This window comes from Neolamprologus brichardi, chromosome 7 (assembly GCF_056152115.1).
Source record: "Neolamprologus brichardi isolate AB-2024 chromosome 7, ASM5615211v1, whole genome shotgun sequence".
Classification (NCBI taxonomy): Eukaryota; Metazoa; Chordata; class Actinopteri; order Cichliformes; family Cichlidae; genus Neolamprologus; species Neolamprologus brichardi.
The window spans coordinates 793,312-813,191 of record NC_142110.1 but is presented as its reverse complement, the minus strand read 5'-3'; the positions used below and the strand labels follow the sequence as shown (position 1 = coordinate 813,191).

Genomic DNA, 19,880 nt, shown 5'->3' with positions numbered 1-19,880 from the left:
AGAGGTTGTTCGTGACAAAACAATGAGGACTTCTGTAAGCAGAGAGGGAAGAAGAAACGATCGCTGAAGCGAAGCGAATTTTAAAATCTGTCAAACGAAATCAGAAACGATTCAGATTGGAAGAGAAAAGCAGGAGAGGAGGGCGACGCAGGGAAAGGAGGAAAGAGGAAGATAGAGAGGGCGATGGAGCTTGTCCGCCAGGCTTTGTGTGCTTGTTGTTCTTTCTCGCTGCCATCCATCTAAGCCCTCTGCTAACTCTGTCCCTTTACACACACTCACAAACAAAAGCACACGTGCACGCACACACACGCCGTCCCAAGCCTCAGACTAGCCTGGTGATTCTGGCCAATGGCTCAGGATGTGTGTGTGTCTGTGTGTGTTTGTGTTTTAAGGCTGTTTTGTTCAGAATGCAGGCAGGCAGAGAGAGCGGTTTTACTGCTGATAAAAGTATTTGGTTAATCAGCTTCTGTCCCTGTCCCCTGTGTGTGTGTGTGTGTGCGCGTGTGTGTGTGCGCGTGTGTGTGTGTGTGTGTGTGTGTGTGCGCGTGCGTGTGTGTGTGTGTGTGTGTGTGTGTGTGTGTGTGTGTGTGTGCGTGCGTGTGTGACACAGGCCATTGAAGTTTGGGGTCTCCCGAGGGGCATGCTGGGGATGTAGATTGGCATCAGCCCTCGGCCAGTAGCGTCACCAAGTTATTCCTGAGGGAACGGGAGGGCAGCCAATGAGAGAGTCCTTCAGTGCTACAGGGAAAATGATGGGTGTGTGGGGAGGAGTGGGGGCAAGGAAGTGAGTTGGAAAGGGGAAGTAAGAGAGAGAGAGGGAGTAGACGGGAAAAATGAGAAGCAGAGACGGACAGATAAAGAGAGAGGGAGCGAGTCAGATGACAATTACCCTCTTGACTCCTGTCCAGCGCTAGTTGTCAATCAGCTCGCCCCTGTGGGAAAAGGATCCGCCTATCATTGGCTACAGTGACCCACATCCCGCCTTTCTGGGCTGTCTGGCCGGTGCGCGATTGGCCAGAGTGACCCGCTCGTCAAAGAGATCTGGGAACGGCAGAGCCTTGGGCTGCTCTGGGAATAAATGGCCCTGATACTGTGCATGTGTTGTTTAGGAGGGGAAAAGACAAAGGATTCGCTTTGTGAGACTGGAACTGCTTTCATGGGACACACGAGAAGGAGAAACAAAGATAGAAGGGAAGCGAGTTGGTATGTGGTGGGAGAGATAAAGACAGGAAACAGGAAGTACGTTTAAATGGGTGCTGCAGTAAGAGCCAAAGGAAAAAGCACGGATCCAAGAATCACTTAAGAAAGGAGCAAATATCAAAGAAAGGTGGAAAATACTGGAGAGGCAAAGGTAGAGCAGGCGAGGGAGGGGGAGAGGATGCCAATAATGGAAGAGGGAGGGGAGAGTGTGTGGATAACTGTGCCAGTGACAACAACTGTGCAAATATTTGTTTATGACAACAGGATCATGATGCAGAGGCAGAGCTGCATGTTGCAGCCCTCCTCTGCTGCTTTTCTAAAGTTTGATGTGCAGAAATGAAACGGAGGGTTGGACGACTACGTGACAGCACTGCGTCCGTCTGTGAGGTGCTGGGGTGCACGGGGAAATATCTGCAGCGTAATATTCCCTAACCCTAACTCACATTCCCAGGCTGCTCCCTGTGTTCGATCATCCCCTCTGCAGCCTTTATCCGTCACATAAACACATTTTTCAGAATCTCTAACTTGTTGGGAAGCTGGTGTCAGAATGTCTGTGAAGCAAAGAGGATTCATTCCTGAAGCGTCCAACAGCGGCGACTTGCAGGCGCTCTGAGATGAACCTGGTAACGGCGAGCTCTGAGCTCCTCAGCTTCCACGACCCGACGGGCTCAGCCTGTGCGGACTAAGCGCACCGTTGATGGTTCGTTGTCTAGTCTCTGCACGTTTTTGACCCGGACGCTGGTGTTGTGAGTCCGTGTGTGTTTTGTCATTGTGGTATAATTGCATGCTTGACTGGCTAATGAACCGTGACGGCCCATTACAATGCAGACAGGAGTGTTGCTGTACTGTCAGTTACTGTGTATGTGTTATGCATGTGTTTACATCTGATTATTTGTCTGCTGTACAGGTGAGTCAGGGGTGCCAAACATAAGGCCCAGTGACCAGAATCAGCCCGGCAAAGACTCCAGTCCGGCCCGCTGGCGTAGACCTCCCACCCGTACAACAGTAGAAGATAAACAGCTGAATGACAGAAAAGTCCAAGTTTTCCACTGTGGGCTTCTTTATAGTGTCCACAGTGTTTGAATGATTGAATTTTCTGTTTCATAATTACAGGACAGTCTAGGAGCTTTTCTATAAGTTGACAGATTTCTTTTACTACACCAGCGTTTCTCTTCAGCATTTTCATGTAGGAAAATTGAGATGTAGTTTTTTCTTATATCACAATATCACCGTGATTAAATGCGTCATTAACGCCGGTCAGAGCAGCACGCTCTGTTTTGCGTAACTATTTTTAAATCCCGGTAGCTCTGCAACCACGTGAGCTAGCGCAATAATTTTTTTTGCATATGAAACCGGAGGAGTTGTACTTACATCTTATGTCATCAGCTTGTCCTCGGTCACAGTTTCCTTCCACATATAACTTTGCAAAAACTGCATAAAAAGCACTTGCAGCAACAAAAACATAATATTCCAGAAACATGCACGATCCTATACTGGTGTTTTTAAAAGTTATGTTTGACTTTATGACTTTCTGTGTGGTTTCTGGGATGCTTAGGACTCATATTGCACTGCTGGAAATAGTTTATTTTGATGCATATGCTGCTTTTTTGCAAATTTGCTTTATAATATTTATTTTCGTTTTTCCTGCAGTGTATAAAAATTGGTGTATTTCAAAAATAAAACTATGAAGACACTCAAAATAAATTTCCTGTGGTGGGAAACTATTTTGTGCAACTTTTTTGTATTTACAGTTTTGAGGGATAAGCCTCTTAAATTTCTCTAACTAGAAATATATGTAAAAAAAAACCAAACGATTTTCAATTTTTTTGTAGTTTATTGCACTTTTTTGCAATTTATGTAATTACTATGCACTTAATGCAGACATATTATTAAAATCTGGGCTGTAATGGTTGTATTGATGTATAGCAACTTGAAATGCTCCCAAAAATGGCTCCACAGCATGTAAAAATATAATATAAGCTCTGGCGGACTTGGTTCTATGGTAGGTCTTAAAGGGTTAAGCTTCTTCACGCTGACAGAAAAGAGAGTTTCACTGGTTTTGCCCACAAGATCAAAGCGTGTCGTATGTGTCCTGTGATGGAAACTGAGTTTGACAGCGTGGGCCACATACAGCCTCGACCTCAGGCCCCACACCAAGGTCACCTGCTCAAGCAGGTGAGATATTCTGTATTTACACTAATTAGTGGAAAGTACTCAGGCCACCAAATCACAATCAAATAGTCTGTGTTTATGCTCATGCAGTAAACCAGGTGTTCTCATTTATAGTACTCGATAGGCATCCTTTCTTAAGCACATGTTCTAGGACTCACATGGACTCTAGCGCTGCCACAAACGATTATTTTGATAGTCGACTAGTCACCGATTAATTTTGTGATTAGTCGACTAATCAGATCATCATCCATTGGACGTAAAACTACAGCTTATTGCACCAGCAGCATCTGCTCTTATATAACTATCATTAGCTTACAGCTCTAAGTGTTTAAGGTATGTGCTAACTAAAAATAAAGACAAGATGATAGTTTATTAAATTTTAATGACATTTGCAGATTGTTTCGGTGAAGTTTAATAAACTCCTTGCTATCTAAAATATAACAGGACACCGGAGTAAATTCTCGAGCATCTCACACTTCTGATAATCAGCTGTCTGCTTGATGTTTATTCAGCTGTGTAAAAACTATAACTTTAATCTCAGCCAAACCGATTTACTCAGGAACAAATAAAATACTAAAAAAGCCAAATAATAACATTTTTAAGTTATCTAAGTGACTTATATATCATGTTTAACCTGAGTAGCGAAAGACGGCGGTGGGTTTGAAAACGATTAGCCGGGAGTCCGGTGTTCTCACGGCTCTAGTTAGCCTAGCCCCCGGCTAGCTATCGAGCTAGTGGCTAACAGACGTCTCCGAAAACGTCGGAGCGCTTTTGAAAATATGTGGTGTCTTGATAAACTGAGCAGATATTTGAGGTTTACACAGCTACATTCTCGCCTGAAAATATGTTAAACGTTTATTTTGTGACCCAGAAAGAATAATAAGAGTAATATTAAAACTAACTAGCTGCCGCCATTGTTGGAAACTCAGCTGGGCTGCGCTATGAATTCTGGGACACAGCTTCTTCTTCTTCGGGGTTTAACGGCAGCTGGCATCCTTGTACATGCAGTGCTGCCATCTTCTGTTTCAGTCCGTTATTACACTCTTAAATCCTACTACTTATTCGTGCGTCTTTTGGGATCTTACAAAGCTTCAAACGACGCGTCGACTATTAAATCAGTCGTCGACGATTTTGATAGTCGACGTAATCGTGGCAGCCCTATTAGACTCATAGACGAGGTGCCTCAGGGGTTAGTAACTGTGTGTGTGTGTGTGTGCAGATGCTCCAAGGATTCCCAGAAGCTTCCTTCTTACACGGTGTCACCCGTGTGTCGTGCTCCAGGGGTTTCATTTGTGTTTTTGTTTCTGCGGCTTGTCGTATTGTTTGATCTTTAGCCATCTGCTGTCTCAGTCTTTTTCTGCCTTCTTGCCAGTATCTGTATATTTTGGGCTGTGATCATGTTACTCGGTGATAGCATCTTAAATCAATACCACAATTAACTGGTACAAAATGACACGAATGCTTGCGACTTTCTGCCACTAATGATGTAAGTTCTGTTAAAGGGAAATTCTGCAAATTCATTTGCCAAAAATACACCTGTCTGTTAGCATGTCTGTTAGCATGTAGCTAACGAGAGATTGTGCCTGTGCTAAGCTGTTAAACGACTGTGCGAGTTTGAGCTAGAGTTTGAAGAGGACTGTGATGCTGCAGGAAGAGGAGCGATGCATGTGCAAACACATGACTGATTGCTATATTTTTAACCCCACAGGTCACAAAGTGTCTTTCTAAGTGGGTCTTTTTTTGTAATGGGGCACCCAAGCTACAGGTACACATGCACACGTATGTACTTGTACACACTCAGATACTCCCTCCTCTTGACTGATACAGTATCTGTGAGCTAATCCTTCTCACAGGCACACCGACCGCCTGGTGTGTACAGGGTTCACAGTAACGGTGTGTTTGTCTCTGAGGGGGACAGAGGGAGGATATGGGAGTCTAAATAAAGCTGCGTGTGCTTGGCTAATGAAACACGCTGTATTCCCCACAGTCTCATCAGGAGAAATGGGCCTTTATCTGAGGCAAAGTTACCACGAGGTCTTTTTATAATCTCAAACTCTCCCAACTACCACAGGAAGATGGTTTTCATTATGATGTCAGCTTTTAGTGGTTTGAAAAAATAGTTGTCACAAGATCTGGGCAAGCCCAGTTCAGACAGGCCGAGGTCGCGGCCGGTGACCTCGAAATGAAAACCTTTGATTCAGACGCACGTAAGTCATCAACGTCTCCCTTTAACGAGAATCTTCACTGAAACAGCAGCGTTTTGTCAGGGCGCTGTGACGTGACCCAGACGAGGTGACATGAATCATGGCGTCCACTCAGGGCTCAGCTGGGAGCTAACGTACTGGTCATTGTGATGAAGCGCAGCAGACGGACTTTGTTTTTCTTCTCTCTGCTGTCTTTGGCAGACGGATTTGCTGCGCTGGGAGGTTCCTGCGTTCGTCCAGGGATCCATTCGTTTGTTAGCACTCTGTGGTCACATCTGGCTCCAACAGGGATGTTGAAGACTTGATCCAAACGTATGAGTCCTGCAGACGGTTATTACAGGCTGTTTATAGACGCAGCAGCTTTCTGACTTCAGCAGCGAGACCAGAGAAAATGATGTGGAGCATGAAAAACATGCAGATTTGAGAGGGTTGCACTGCTCGGTGTGCATCAGCACGTGGACTTTGCAACGCTGCTTGCAGCTAGTGGGAGGAGCTAAAGTTGGTGTGATTATACGGGTCCAGTTGTGACACAACTCTGTTTTTTCCTGTTATAAAAACGATTCTTCTTCATTCATCTACAAAAATCACTTTCATGCAGACTTTTAGTTTCTTTTTAAGAGGGACGCTTTGCTGATTTATAGCTTTGTTTGGAGCTTATGGCTCAGGTTTGATGTGAGGAGGAGGTGGGTCACAGGAGCTGATGAGGACGTGTTAGAGGTGTAGAGATGTGGAGGGGCGGAGGTCAGCGGTGAGAGCAGGATGAGAACAAAACATTTGGAGGGATCAGAGACGGAGGTGAGCGAGGGAGAAGTGAGGCACAGCGCGTCGGGGAGGGGGCGGACGGGAAATCCCATTGTGTGGTGGCTCTAGCCATTTCCTGTTTGTGTGCCAGCTGTACTTCCCTCCTTCCTGTTGTACCCAGGAAGTCGGTATGACAATCCAGCTTTGATCAGCTGTGTGTGCGAGTCTGAGAGATCTCAGGTCATCGTCATGTTTTGTTAATTCTTAGTAGGTTCAAGTTCAAGTGCACTCGCTCCAGAGAATAAACGTGTTTAAAGACAAATGCGATGTCCTGAGGCGCTCCCACGCTCGATCGAAAGTAAGAAGAGGTGACGAGTCGCGTTCAACTCGACTGTGTCTGTGATGTTTGGACGAAAGCTCGCGGTGAAACCACGAGGCCGCACAGAAAGCATCAACACGGCTTCATAAACTCATTTTAATCACAAAGGTGTTTTAGTTGTAGAGAGAACCTGACGGTGTGTTAAAAGTGTGATACGATCATTGAATTGTGGCTCGTTAATTAGCTGCAGGCTAAAACCATTTATTTGATTTTCTGTGTCTGTCTCTTTTCTAGCTGTTGAAGAAGGAGAGTCTTCAGAGTGTGGAGCAACCTGGGACGGATCGACTGTTCAGACCGGTCAGTGTACAGACACACACCTGTGTCACCCACACACACCTGTGTCACCCACACACAGATGTGATGTATGTTTGTGTGCGGGCGAGTCCAAGCTGGTCGTTTGTAGCGTGCACTCGGGGTTTGAGGTGATGAAAATGGAAACGAAGATTTCGTGACGAAGAAGAAAGATGGAGGGGACTGTGAAGGAAAGAGGAGACGGAAAACTGTAGCAGTCAGTCTCAATAATACTCTAATAGAGAGATTTGTGTGCTTTTCACTGCTCTCTGTGGTTTGCTAATTTCCTAGGAGGAAGACAAAGATGGCAGATTTTTTTCTTAGTCTCCGTGTCTCCATCTCCTCTTGGCTCGTCTTTAAACTCTGAGATGGAAATTTAAAGTTGCTCAGCCTTCTGCCTCCATAGGAGACGAGCTATTATTTATATTATTTATATTTATTTATATTTATATTATTATAAAATTAGCTCTAAAATAATACATACAGAGAAAAACCCAACAATCATATGACCCCCTATGAGCAGCACTTTGGTGACAGTGGGAAGGAAAAACTCCCTTTTAACAGGAAGAAACCTCCAGCAGAACCAGGCTCAGGGAGGGGCGAGAGGAGGAGGACAGGATGCTGTGATTCAGAGGTCTGTTAGCACACAGGTTTAGATGGATGTGTCTTTTATTTATGCTTCAGTCACAAATCCTGGTGCATCTGTGAATGTTGGAGAGACTTTGTTATTCAGGCTACGCTGTAAGATTTCAGTGCCGATCATTTTCCCACTGATTCATCTGCAGATATTTGTCCAGTAGTTCCAAGAATCTATCGTTTAATTATGGCAAAATTATGATCTTGACTATTTTGGTCAGCTATCATAATATTGAGTATTTAACACGATTGTTTATCATTTGTAGAAAATGTGTTTCTCTAAAATAAACTTGAAAAACAACCCTGAATGACTGCATGGAAAAAGAGGCTGAAGGAGACGTTGTCGTCCAGCTGGTGGTTAATCACAGTGGAGGGTGTTTTTAAAAAGCCTCAGTCACGGGGGAGCCGCTGGTCCTCTCCACCACGGGAGCAACCAGAGGCTCGGGCCACAGCGGGCCTGCACCCTGACGGCGCCGCCTCTTTTCTTATGTGCTGCTGTCACCTTGGCACCTCAGTGCAGAGGTCACGTTTGGCCTTCGCCGTGAAGCTGTGTGTGAATGCTCAACAGCTAATTTCTCATTGGTTTACAAAGAAGCTGCTTTCTTGTTGTTGTTGGTGATCTTCTCTGCAGAGTTGGCGTAAAGCTGTTCGTTTATTAAAGCTGTAGGTTTGTTAGTGAAGATGGACACAGATGAACTGAATCTGCCTGCACTGATGTTACTTTCAGGAAATATTGCGATCGGAGAAACTCCAGCTAGACCGTGGTTCACATCTTGTAACCGGAAGGTTGGGATCGAGCCGGTCGTTGTGTCCTTGGCCAAGATGCTTCACCTCCCGCCAACTGGTGCTGGCCAGAGGGGCCGATGGCGCGATATGGCAGCTTCTGTCAGTCTGGCCCAGGCCAGCTGTGGCTGCACCTGTAGCTGCACCAGTGTGACTGTGAGTGGATGAATAGAGGAATTGTGCAGCACTTTGAGGGTCTCGAAAAGCGCCATATAAATGCAATCCATCATTATTATTATTAAAACTACAGACCAGACTCACAACTGCTGCATGACTCAAAGGTTGCAAACGATGCAGCTGCTGGCCCGTATGCTAAGCTAACGACAACGTCGGCCATGTTTCCCTCAGTGCTGTCATCGGTAAAGATCAAAGTGCACATTCTCCAGAAACAGCTGGACTACTGTAGGTGTTTGTCAGCTGTAGTTAGTTTTGCTGCTCCGGTTTGCAGCCCATCAGAGAACAGTTAAACACTTCCTCTGACGGGATCCCAGCAGGGACGTGAGATACTGCTGAATGTGGGAAACACGCCGTTATCTCTCTCTCTCTGTGCCGCGCTCGCCCCGTCTCTCGTTAAGCTCTGCGGGGATTGGAGGATAGGAAAGTATGACCCTGGGGGTGTCTGTGACGTGCCGAACCCTCCCATCCTTGCCCCCCCATTTCAAAACTGTGTTAACTCTCCTCCAGGGGCCACTGTGCAGGTCTACGTGTGAGTGTGTGGCTGTGTGTGCGTGTTAGGGGGTGCTGACTGAGGTCCTGGGTGGCTCGCTAGAACTGCTGTGTGTGTCAGTTCCTGCAGGAAGCTGGAGTCCCATGACACACACACACACACACACACACACACACACACACACACTCACCATAAAAACACACTGTCCTATATTCCCTTACTCAGCCACTCTCTCAGGTTGGATGTTGCTGCCAGCATCTCCACGTCACTGCGTGATCTGCCTGCTCTCTTTCTGTCCCTCTGTCTTTGCTTTTACCTTTTCAGTGCTTATTTGGGGCGACATCAGGAGGAGTTAGTATGTGTGAGAGGGGGGGTGAGAACCGCTGCCTGCGTCTTACCCCAGCAGATTAGAAAGAAAGACCTCACTTCTTTTACTCCCTGAGAGATGATGCTGAGAAGGACGGGCTGAGAAAACAGGGAACAGCGAAAAAGAAAGGGAACAAGGAGAAATATACCTTCCTATCCTGCTTCCTAATTCATAAACTTCCAGCCCTCTAGGCTGTTTTTCCATCCCTCTCATTTGGTCTTTCTTTGACTTACTCTGGAAAATGTGTGTTGAGTTTGGAAAGGCCGCTTGAGAGAAGGTGGAGGGAGTGTGAGGGCGACTCGAGTAGCATTGAGCCAACTTATTCTCCCCTTTCCTACATTTCCTCTCCTCCTCCTGGCCTTTCTGCGCCCTGAGGTGCCCTGAAAGCCTCCTTTCCTTCTCCCTTCAGTCCTTACCACACCCCAGCGGGACACCTTCCCCCTGTTTGCTCAGTTGCTGTCTGACTCTCAGTGTGCTGGAAGAAGGAAAAGAAGAGGAAATGAGACGAAGTTGGAGATGGTATTGAGCAGCCGTGTTTTTTATTTGTTTATAAGATCCGTGTCTTTCAGTCTCGAGTGAAAGTGAGGAAGTCATGAGACATGTCCAACTGAACAGGACTCGAGTGTCTCGTGTTAATAAACTGTTGGTGATGAACTTTCTTCTTCTCTTTCTCTGGAATCAAGTGTTCCTCAAATCACACTGACAGTCTGCTGCAGAGTACAGTGACACACACGCAAACACGCACACATAGGTAAGCACAAACACGCGCAAACACGCACACACATACGCACGCACAAACACGCGTGCATACGCAGACACACCAACGCACACGAAAAGCGCGCACGCACAGAGCGATCCAGTGAGTCATCATGGAAAAGTCTTGTCAGGTCCCCGAGCTGAAACTGAGAAGCTGAGACCTTCTCATTGTTGTTCCTCCTCTGTGTGTGGATGTGTGTGATTGTGTGTTCACACACATGTGGTGACAAAACTGAGCCGTAAAAATGTTCCCTGCACCTGTCAGATCTGTGTCAATATTAGGAAAGCGTGTGTGAGCATATCCGAGCATATGGGTGATCGTGGCTCAAGAGTTAGGAGTTCGTCTTGTAATCAGAAGGTTGCCGGTTCGAGCCCCGGCTCGGACAGTCTCGGTCGTTGTGTCCTTGGGCAAGACACTTCAACCGTTGCCTACTGGTGGTGGTCAGAGGGCCCGGTGGCGCCAGTGTCCGGCAGCCTCGCCTCTGTCAGTGCGCCCTAGAGGTGGGAATCACCATACATCCCACGATATGATATTATCACAATACTTAACGCACGATACGATATTTTTGCAATTTTTAAAAATATTTTGCGATATTCAGATTCTGTACATAAAGGTAAACTTTATCAATCATCATTTTCTCTAATATCAAAGTCTCACACTCAGTCTTTCTCTCATTTCAGTTTGGTTGTTGACAAACTGAACGGTTTGTATTACAGTCTAGTCCAACTTAACTGAATCAACCATCTGGTACAATTATAGCTATTCTGAACTATGCAGTTTATGAAAACTATGCAGCCCCTTCAGCAACTGAAGAATTTGAAAGTAAATGAAAACAAAATATAATTTTACATTAAATAAAAAAGTTTTAAACTTAATTAAAATAAAACTTGTCTTAAATTAAAATAAGTAAACTGTCATGTTTATTAAACACATTTGGACAGTGAAGGAATGTCAGGATTCAGAAAAAGGATCAACATGCTCTGAAGTCAGAGCACAAAAACCTTTTTGTAACAAAGTATCGATTTCTGCTGTCCCTGTATCCATACATTATTAGCAAACAAAATATCACCATGCTACACAGTATCCATTTTTCCCCCCACCCCTTGTGCGCCCCAGGGCAGCTGTGGCTACAATGTAGCTGCCATCACCAGTGTGTGAATGTGTGTGTGGATGGGTGGATGACTGGATGTAAAGCGCTTTGGGGTCCTTAGTAAAGCGTTGTACAAATACAGACCATTACCGTATCCAAGCGCTGCAGTTTCTCAGTGCGTTTGATGATGGTGGATTTTATTGGTCAGAGGTTCAAACTGGACAAAATCTTTGGTGTTTCTGAGGACCTTGAATAAAAGATATCACCCCGACTGAAGACTAACTTGTGGTTTCGAGGATATTTAAAACTATTTAAACATCTCCCAGTTTGGATGTGGGACACAGACGCCGTCTCTGCTGTTACGATTACGTCAGGGCGCAATCAGGTGACCCTGAATCCTGCCTTAGTTATGCTGTTATTTATCTCCGGCTCTCTTCTACGATGCGTCTGTTGTCCCATCTTCCTCCTCTCACCCCTCTCACTGGTCGTGACAGTTGGCCCCGCCCCTCCCTGAGCCTGGTTATGACAGTTTTTCCTTCCCACTGTCGCCAAGTGCTTTCTCACAGGGCTCTTTCTTTTCTCTCGGTTATTTTAAGATCATTACCTTACAAAATACCCGCTGAAGTTAGAGTTGGGTGAGACATGCAGTCCATTACAGGGTCACACCTGAAACCATCCAAGAGCGACTGGGAACAAAGCAAATCACCACTGAAATATAACGGCTATGAAATCTGAAGCAACAACATACACGTCCTCCCGTCCACCAGTCGGGACACAAAGGACGCACACAGAGAGGTTGCGGGCTGTGTCACTTTGCTCCTGCTTCCTTGTAACAGCTTTGTGGAGGCCTGAGAAAAACAGGACACTGGCCCTCGTCTCACTCTTTCTCTTGCTTCCTCTCTCTTCCTCTTCCTCCATCACTCTCTCACCGCTTTCCTCTAGAGGTCCATAATGTAGTTTTAATTTCCCCAAGGCTGCCACAGGAAAACAGTCCGTGCTCGTGTGTGTGAACTCGTATTGTCTGCTCGTGACAGTGCGTCTGTGTTTTCCTCTGTTTTGCAGCAATGAGCCCTTTTCTGTCTCATGTGTGTCGGTGTGCGTGCGTACAGCAAAGGAATAAGTTTGTGAGTGTGCGATTCTGTCGATCTGTGCGAGTCTGCGTGGCACGTCTGGATGATTTTGTGTGTTTGCAGTTAACTGTGTGTTTGTGCGTGTTTGTTGCTTCCTTCCGTGACGTGAATGCTTCTTTCATCATCCTGTTTCCAGACACTGGTGTTGGGTGCTGCTCTCCTTACAGCACCACATCCCAGGGGTGAGTGTGTGTGTGTGTGTGTGTGTGTGAGTGTGTGTTTGTGTTTGTGTGTGAGAGTGTCTGTGTGTGTGTGTGTGTGTGTGTGTGTGTGTGAGTCTGTGTGTGTGAGTGTGTGTGTGTGTGTGTGTGTGTGAGAGTGTGAGTCTGTGTGAGAGTGTGAGTCTGTGTGAGAGTGTGTGTCTGTGTGTGTGTCTGTGTGTGTGAGTCTGTGTGAGAGTGTGTGTCTGTGTGTGTGAGTCTGTGTGTGTGTGTCTGTGTGTGAGTCTGTGTGTGTGTGTGTGTGTGTGTGAGTCTGTGTGTGTGTGTGTGTGTGTGTGTGTGTGTCTGTGTGTGAGTGTGTGTGTGTGTGTGTGTGTGTGAGTCTGTGTGTGAGTGTGTGTGTGTGTGTGTGTGTGTGAGTCTGTGTGTGAGTGTGTGTGTGTGTGTGTGTGTGTGTGAGTCTGTGTGTGTGTGTGTGTGTGTGTGTCTGTGTGTGAGTCTGTGTGTGAGTGTGTGTGTGTGTGTGTGTGTGTGAGTCTGTGTGTGAGTCTGTGTGTGTGTGTGTGTGTGTGTGTGTGTGTGTGTGTGAGTCTGTGTGTGTGTGTGTGTGTGTGTGTGTGTGTGTGTGTGAGTCTGTGTGTGAGTGTGTGTGTGTGTGTGTGTGTGTGAGTCTGTGTGTGTGTGTGTGTGTGTGTGTGTGTGTCTGTGTGTGTGAGTGTGTGTGTGAGTCTGTGTGTGAGTGTGTGTGTGTGTGTGTGTGTGTGAGTCTGTGTGTGTGTGTGTGTGTGTGTGTGTGTGTCTGTGTGTGTGAGTGTGTGTGAGTGTGTGTGTGAGTCTGTGTGTGTGTGTGTGTGTGTGTGACTGGTACTCTGTGGTTCTGCAGATCTCTTCTGGGGGGGTTATTGTAAAAAACACACATTCACTGTGGGGGACATGAAGTGGGAGCTAAATGGGAGGAGGTGAGACGAGAGAGATGAGCTTCTTAATATAGCCACCTGACACACACACACACACACACACTCACACACACACACACTCACACACACACACACACTAGAACTCACAGAAAGAAGAGGGTGAGGGGGGGCTGGGGGAGTGATTCTCCTGGGAGGTGGAGAGCAGGCCTGTGTTGTTGTCCAGCTGCACCTGTTCAGTCTGTGTGTGTCAGTCTGTGTGTGTCAGTCTGTGTGTGTCAGTGTGCATCTGAGTGTGCAATCATTGCCAAATGTGTCCACCGTCCTTTGTGTGTCTGGTTCTGCATGTGTGCAGCTGCAGTCGGTGCTCGCAGCAGCAGCAGCGTCTTCGTTTTGTAGCAGCGCGATTAAATAAAGTGTTTTCAGCCCCACTGGATCAATCCTGCTGTGTGTGTGCGATAAGTTACACTCAGTGTTGGTACATCAGTTAATGTTGCAGCACGGTGGTGTCCATACATGCTTTGTTGCTAGCTAAGAAAGCAGGAACGACCGGCCCCCCCAGGTCTCACATGAAGAGCTGACCCCGTGCCCCGCATTACTGCAGTCAGTGCTCCAGTCCATCTGTCGCTCTTCAGTAAAATACTTGAACTCTTCTTCTTGGGGCGGCGACCCCTCCCCAACCTGGAGTGTGCTCTCCTTGGACTATAATTAGATCCTCAAAAACAAACCAGCTGTGAACATGTGGCCTAAGCTCGCTCCCTCTTTCCTCACTCAGGTGTCTGTGAGCACGTCTCACCAAACGCAGCTCACCTCCATAAAAATGAATCATTTTAGAATAACACGCATGTCTGAAGCTGTTCTTCATCCAGCCTGGTGTGAGTCTGCAGTGTGATGTGAACAGAGTGAAAGCTTTGTGTTCAAAATGTGCGATTTCTAAACATTTTCCTGGAAGCTCAACACACTTTCTTCCACCCTTTGATGCGTCTTATACAGTGTGAGTCTGTGTGTGTGTGTGTGTGTGTGTGTGTGTGTGTGTGTGTGTGTGTGTGTGTGTGTGCGTGCATGCTTGGCCAGCAGAAACACTCTCAGAGTCCCACACAGGCCACAGTAGCATCTCCTGGCTGCCAAATCCAGCACTTGAATAACTACCTTACCTTTGCAGTATTGCAGTATGTTTTATTCTCCTTTAACTCCCCCTCCAGCTTTGGCACGCTCTTTCAGTGCACTCCTGTCACCCTGGGGCAGTTCAGGAACATTTCCCAGAGTTCATTAGTTCCCTAGTTTGCTTCCCGAAGGATATATAGAGATGTAGGATGAACGTGCTGACTGTGTGCGTTTGATTTTCGGTGTTCCAGTTTGTGTCTCCACTAGCACATCCTGGCAACTGCTCACAGAGAGCGCCTGTAGGACAGCGCGTCCATACTGAGCGTGCTCAGATCCGTCATTTTGTGTTATATCTGGTTTCTTCGGGGGGAGAGGGAATCAGCTCTGTGTCGTTCTCTCTCCCATCCAGTGTTTACGGCTTATTATCATTTAGCTCACTAATTATTTCAATGAAGTCATTTTGATGTTGTTAATGAGAGAAAACACGCACGCACTCAACAAATACACCAGCGCTACGAAAACACACAACCCTCCACACACACTGCTCCGTGAGCCTAACGAGTGGTGATTAGTGGGTCTCAGCTAGGCGTGGCCGGGCTGTGGAACATCATTCTGCACCGTGGACGCTGCTAATTCACTTCTCTTTATCTAATTACCCAGGGTTCACACGCACACACGCACACAGGCATGCAGCGGCGCGTCGCGTACACACACCACCTGGATATAGCTTTCCTGCAGATATGCAAAGTGACCTCATTATTCCTGAGCTACTCGTTTATATATTTATATTTGTATGTGTTAATAAACAGTCGTCAGGTTAGTGGCTGCAGCCAGGAATGTTGCTTCTTACCTTTCCTCACCAGAGCGTAACAACCTCTTTTCTCTGCATCCACACTGATGCTGTGTGCTGTCACACACTCGTTCTCTGAGAATAGCTCATAATATTTAATATGAAGCTGGGATGTGCATCGTCTCTGTGGTAGAGTATGTATTTGGAGCCAATCACAGTGCTTGTTCTGTGGTGCGTTTTCTTTAATCCAAGGTTTCATTTTGGGTTAATAGCTGTGGATGCAACTTTGCAATAAGAACCAACAAAGTGAAAAAGCTGGTTAAGATGCCACAATGACGTTTAAGCACAAAGTCTGCACCGAGGCTCTTTTTCCTGCAGCCCCAAACACCGAGTTTAAATCTTTAGGTGCCCAGAATACAGCTGCTGATCCAACTAACTAATTTAATCTAAATGCATGTTGTGTGTCCTAGAGGTGGGAATCACCAAACATCCCACGATACGATATTATTGCAATACTTAACGCACGATACGATATTATTGCAATTTTTTTAAAATATTTTGCGATATTCAGATTCTGTACATAAAGGTAAACTTTATCAATATTCATTTTCTCTAATATCAAAGTCTCACACTCAGTCTTTCTCTCATTTCAGTTTGATTGTTGACAAACTGAACGGTTTGTATTACAGTCTAGTCCAACTTAACTGAATCAACCATCTGGTACAATTATAGCTATTCTGAACTATGCAGTTTATGAAAACTATGCAGCCCCTTCAGCAACTGAAGAATTTGAAAGGAAATTAAAACAAAATATAATTTTACATTAAATAAAAAAGTTTTAAACTTCATTAAAATAAAACATGTCTTAAATTAAAATAAGTAAACTGTCATGTTTATTAAACACATTTGGACAGTGAAGGAATGTCAGGATTCAGAAAAAGGATCAACATGCTCTGAAGTCAGAGCACAAAAACCTTTTTGTAACAAAGTATCGATTTCTGCTGTCCCTGTATCCATACATTATTAGCTAACAAAATATCACCATGCTACACAGTATCCATTTTTCCCCCACCCCTGGTGTATCCTAGGTGTGACGCAGTCCCTCATTACATGAATAAAAATCATCAGAGTTCTGTGAGCGACAGAAAACGACCCACATTAGTCATGCTGTACGTTTGGAACATTTCCTGTAGTTAAACTGCAGACGAGCCTCTGTGGATGACATAAGAATGAACCGTGTGTGTGCGTGCATCAGAAAATGTATGTTTGTGTGTGTGTGTGGCGTGATTTAGAAAAAGAGTGTGTAGTTATTCCTGGCGTAGCGACTGTCTGTGACTCAGAGATAATGGTTCTCAGTAGAGTAAGTGTGTTCACATGTGTGCGTTCGTGTGTCTATAAGTGACTACAGCTATGTCACAGTGTGTGTGTGTGTGGAGTGTGTGTGTGTGTGTGTGTGTGTGGAGTGTGTGTGTGTGTGGAGTGTGTGTCATAGAGAAAGTGGATGGAAGCAGATGCTATTTGCGAGGGACTGCTGTCATAATATTCAATCAATACCCTGCGGACACACACACACAGACACACACCTCTGTATGTACCCCGAGCACCCGTGGGAGTCGCCTGCTTTCATTAAGTAGGCCCGCTGCTTCTCTGTGCTGTGATTGGGTGGAGCATCTTAGAGAAGGAGGAAGGTGGTGTGAGTGTGTTTGAAGTAACACAGTGCAGTCATTGTGACTGGAAACACTTTTGTACACACTAAAAGATACTTTCTGCTAAATGGGAATAAAATTGAATAGAAAGTGTCATAAATGGCACTTTTAAGCCTCCGTAGCCTCACGAGGAGCCGATAAAACTGCAACTCTGTGCTTTTATAGATCTCAGGCAGCATAAAAATAAAGGCCGTGTTTACTTACTGCTTATATAAATTTCTCTTTTTCACGGACGATATTACTGTCGTCACACACGCACACACACACACACACACACACACACCAGGAGGGCTGCTCCAGAGTGGTAACGATCATAACTGAGCTTACAGCGACGCTCTCTTGAAGCCCGCCCTCATCAAATCCTCCCCGTCAGAGAAGTCCTAATCACGGGGTGGGTGGGCAGCAGCCTCTCCTGTTGGCCCCTCTCATCCCGTTATCTTCATCACCCATCTCTCTCTTTATCTCACTGCACAGGATTTGGGGGCGAAACACTATTTTTAAAAAAGTACTGAAAGAGGAAATAAGGGAGTGATGAGGAGGGAGGGGTGCAAATCCATCTCTTGTCTCTGTTGCTATGACAGCAGGTTGTCTTGGCATGCAATGGAGTTGGCGCTGCCCTCACCTCTGGCATCAGGAACCCCGGGGACTGTGTGCACATTGTATGTAGCATGTGTGTAGTTGCTTTCTGCACGTGTGCAGTTCAGATGATGTATAAATAAAAAAATGCTTTTCTAGCAGCATCGTGTTTCATTCACTGTGTATTTGAAAAGCTGACTGTTAACGCACATATTTATGTGTACAGACCGTTTGTGTGCTTCTGCTGTGTAGCATTCATGTGTGTGCGTGTGCACAATGAGGAGCGTGCACGTGCAGTTTGTCAGCCAAGGGGCTGTTTCCTCTCCCTGGCCAGACGGCGCTCTCACCACTGGACAGATGGCCAACACCCTCCCTCACTTCTTCCCTATCCCTTCATCCATTCCTCCTCCTCTCCCTCCATCACTGTCTTCCTCTCCTGCGTCCCCCAAACACCACATCACCTCAGTCTCTCGTTCCCCACCTCCCAGCATCCCCTCATCCCTTTTTCCCATCATACCGCTGCCGTCATAAATCAGAGTGCTGTGACGGTTTCGTGCCTCCTCACGCTCCCTAGCAGGCGTCCTCTAGCACCCAAACTTATGTTAGTTAGACCTGCAATAACATCAGCGAGGGGGCAAACGGCGTGCAACCTGCGCGTACACGCTGATGCTGACCTGGCTACTAAGTTTTAATGGTCAGACTTTCTCTACCAGACTCGCCCTGAAATGAAGAGCCAGAAATAGCAGCACATAACAAAGCGGCGCCTCTCTATCGCGTGTGCTCGTTAAATGATGTTTCGAACTCCTCGTGGATAAAACTGACTTGGAGCTTAATCGCTTTGACCTGTAGCTGCTCTCTCTTAAAATAAGTAGTTTTCATTAGTCGTGGAGCTCGTTGGTTCTCGGTTGGACGGGTTCAAAAGGTGAGATTTGACTTTCCTGCGTTGATGAAGCTTCATGAACTGTGTGATATAATAATTATATGTGTGGTTTTTTTGTAGAATACTTTAATCTTTTCAGAATTGTCTGAAAAGTTTAAACTCTCGATCTCCGGCTGTGCCCACTGCTTATCCTTCTCTTTGCATCATCATCGTCATATTTGCTGCTGTTGATTGATGGTGTTTCATTAAGACTTTTAGTGTCAGCAGGGCTTTTCTCTCCTCTGGTATCATCTCTGAAGCCAAGTGTCTTCAGTGTCGTCCTTTTGGATCCTCAGCGTTTATAATGTGATAATAAGGTGTGAAAATGGAGACACAATGGAGCGCTGAGGATTGGGCCTCCACTGGTCCCCTCTCACACTGCTGTGTGCTACCAGGACACACACACTCACACGCATTACGTCACATGCTAAGTGATAATCTACACACAGTATAAAGTAATCGGCAGTGCACGGCTGGATGCAGTAAATGATACCCAGTAATGACATTAACCACTTCTGTGCTGTTAAGGCTACGCTGTGACACGCTGTGAGACACTTGTGGCGACGCAGATCAGGCGTTGGGGAGAAAAGGACCCAAATGCAGACTAAACAAAACCTTTACAGGGGGAACGAAACTAGAAACACAGGATCAGGAGCTGGAAGATGATCCGACAGGAGACGAGGGGAGGCTGAGACGATAAATGGGGGAAGTGGAGGCACACGGGAACAGAGCTGAACTGAAGACACTAAGAGGAAGCAAACCTGAACGTGAAGCACACAGGACAGGACTACCAAAATAAAACAGGAAGTCACTAACACTGAGACACGGACTGAAGATGCTCAGACTGGACGCGGGAACAGTAACAGACACAGAGCTGAGGGAGCGAGAGGCAAGAACCAGAACCAAACTGGTTTGGCTGCTCCGAGGCTCCGAGGTTCCTTCCTTCTCTCATCCCAACCAATCACAGCAGATCTCAGAATCTCATCTCTGATCTTTGCGGATGATGTGGTTCTGTTGGCTTCATCGGGTGAGGGCCTCCAGCTCGCACTGGAGCGGTTCGCAGCCGAGTGTGAAGCAGCGGGAATGAGGATCAGCACCTCCAAATCTGAGGCCATGGTTCTCAGCCGGAAAAGGGTGGAGTGCCCACTCCGGGTCGGGGATGAGGTCCTGCCCCAAGCGGAAGAGTTCAAGTATCTCGGGGTCTTGTTCGCGAGTGATGGGAGAAGGGAGCCGGAGATCGACAGACGGATTGGGGCCGCGGCTGCAGTAATGCAGACGCTGCACCGGTCCGTC

At 46.3% G+C, this 19,880-nt stretch overlaps 1 protein-coding gene across 3 annotated transcripts in view; it reads left to right on the top strand.

Moving 5' to 3' along the window:
* Positions 1-19,880, top strand: part of znf423 (zinc finger protein 423) — a 134,055-nt gene that overhangs the window by 14,669 nt on the left and 99,506 nt on the right. For all 3 annotated transcript variants that reach the window (XM_087842754.1, XM_087842753.1, XM_087842752.1), the window contains exon 2: positions 6,931-6,993. In XM_087842754.1, the coding sequence (XP_087698880.1) occupies positions 6,931-6,993 (63 nt within the window). The remainder of the gene's footprint in view (positions 1-6,930; positions 6,994-19,880) is intronic.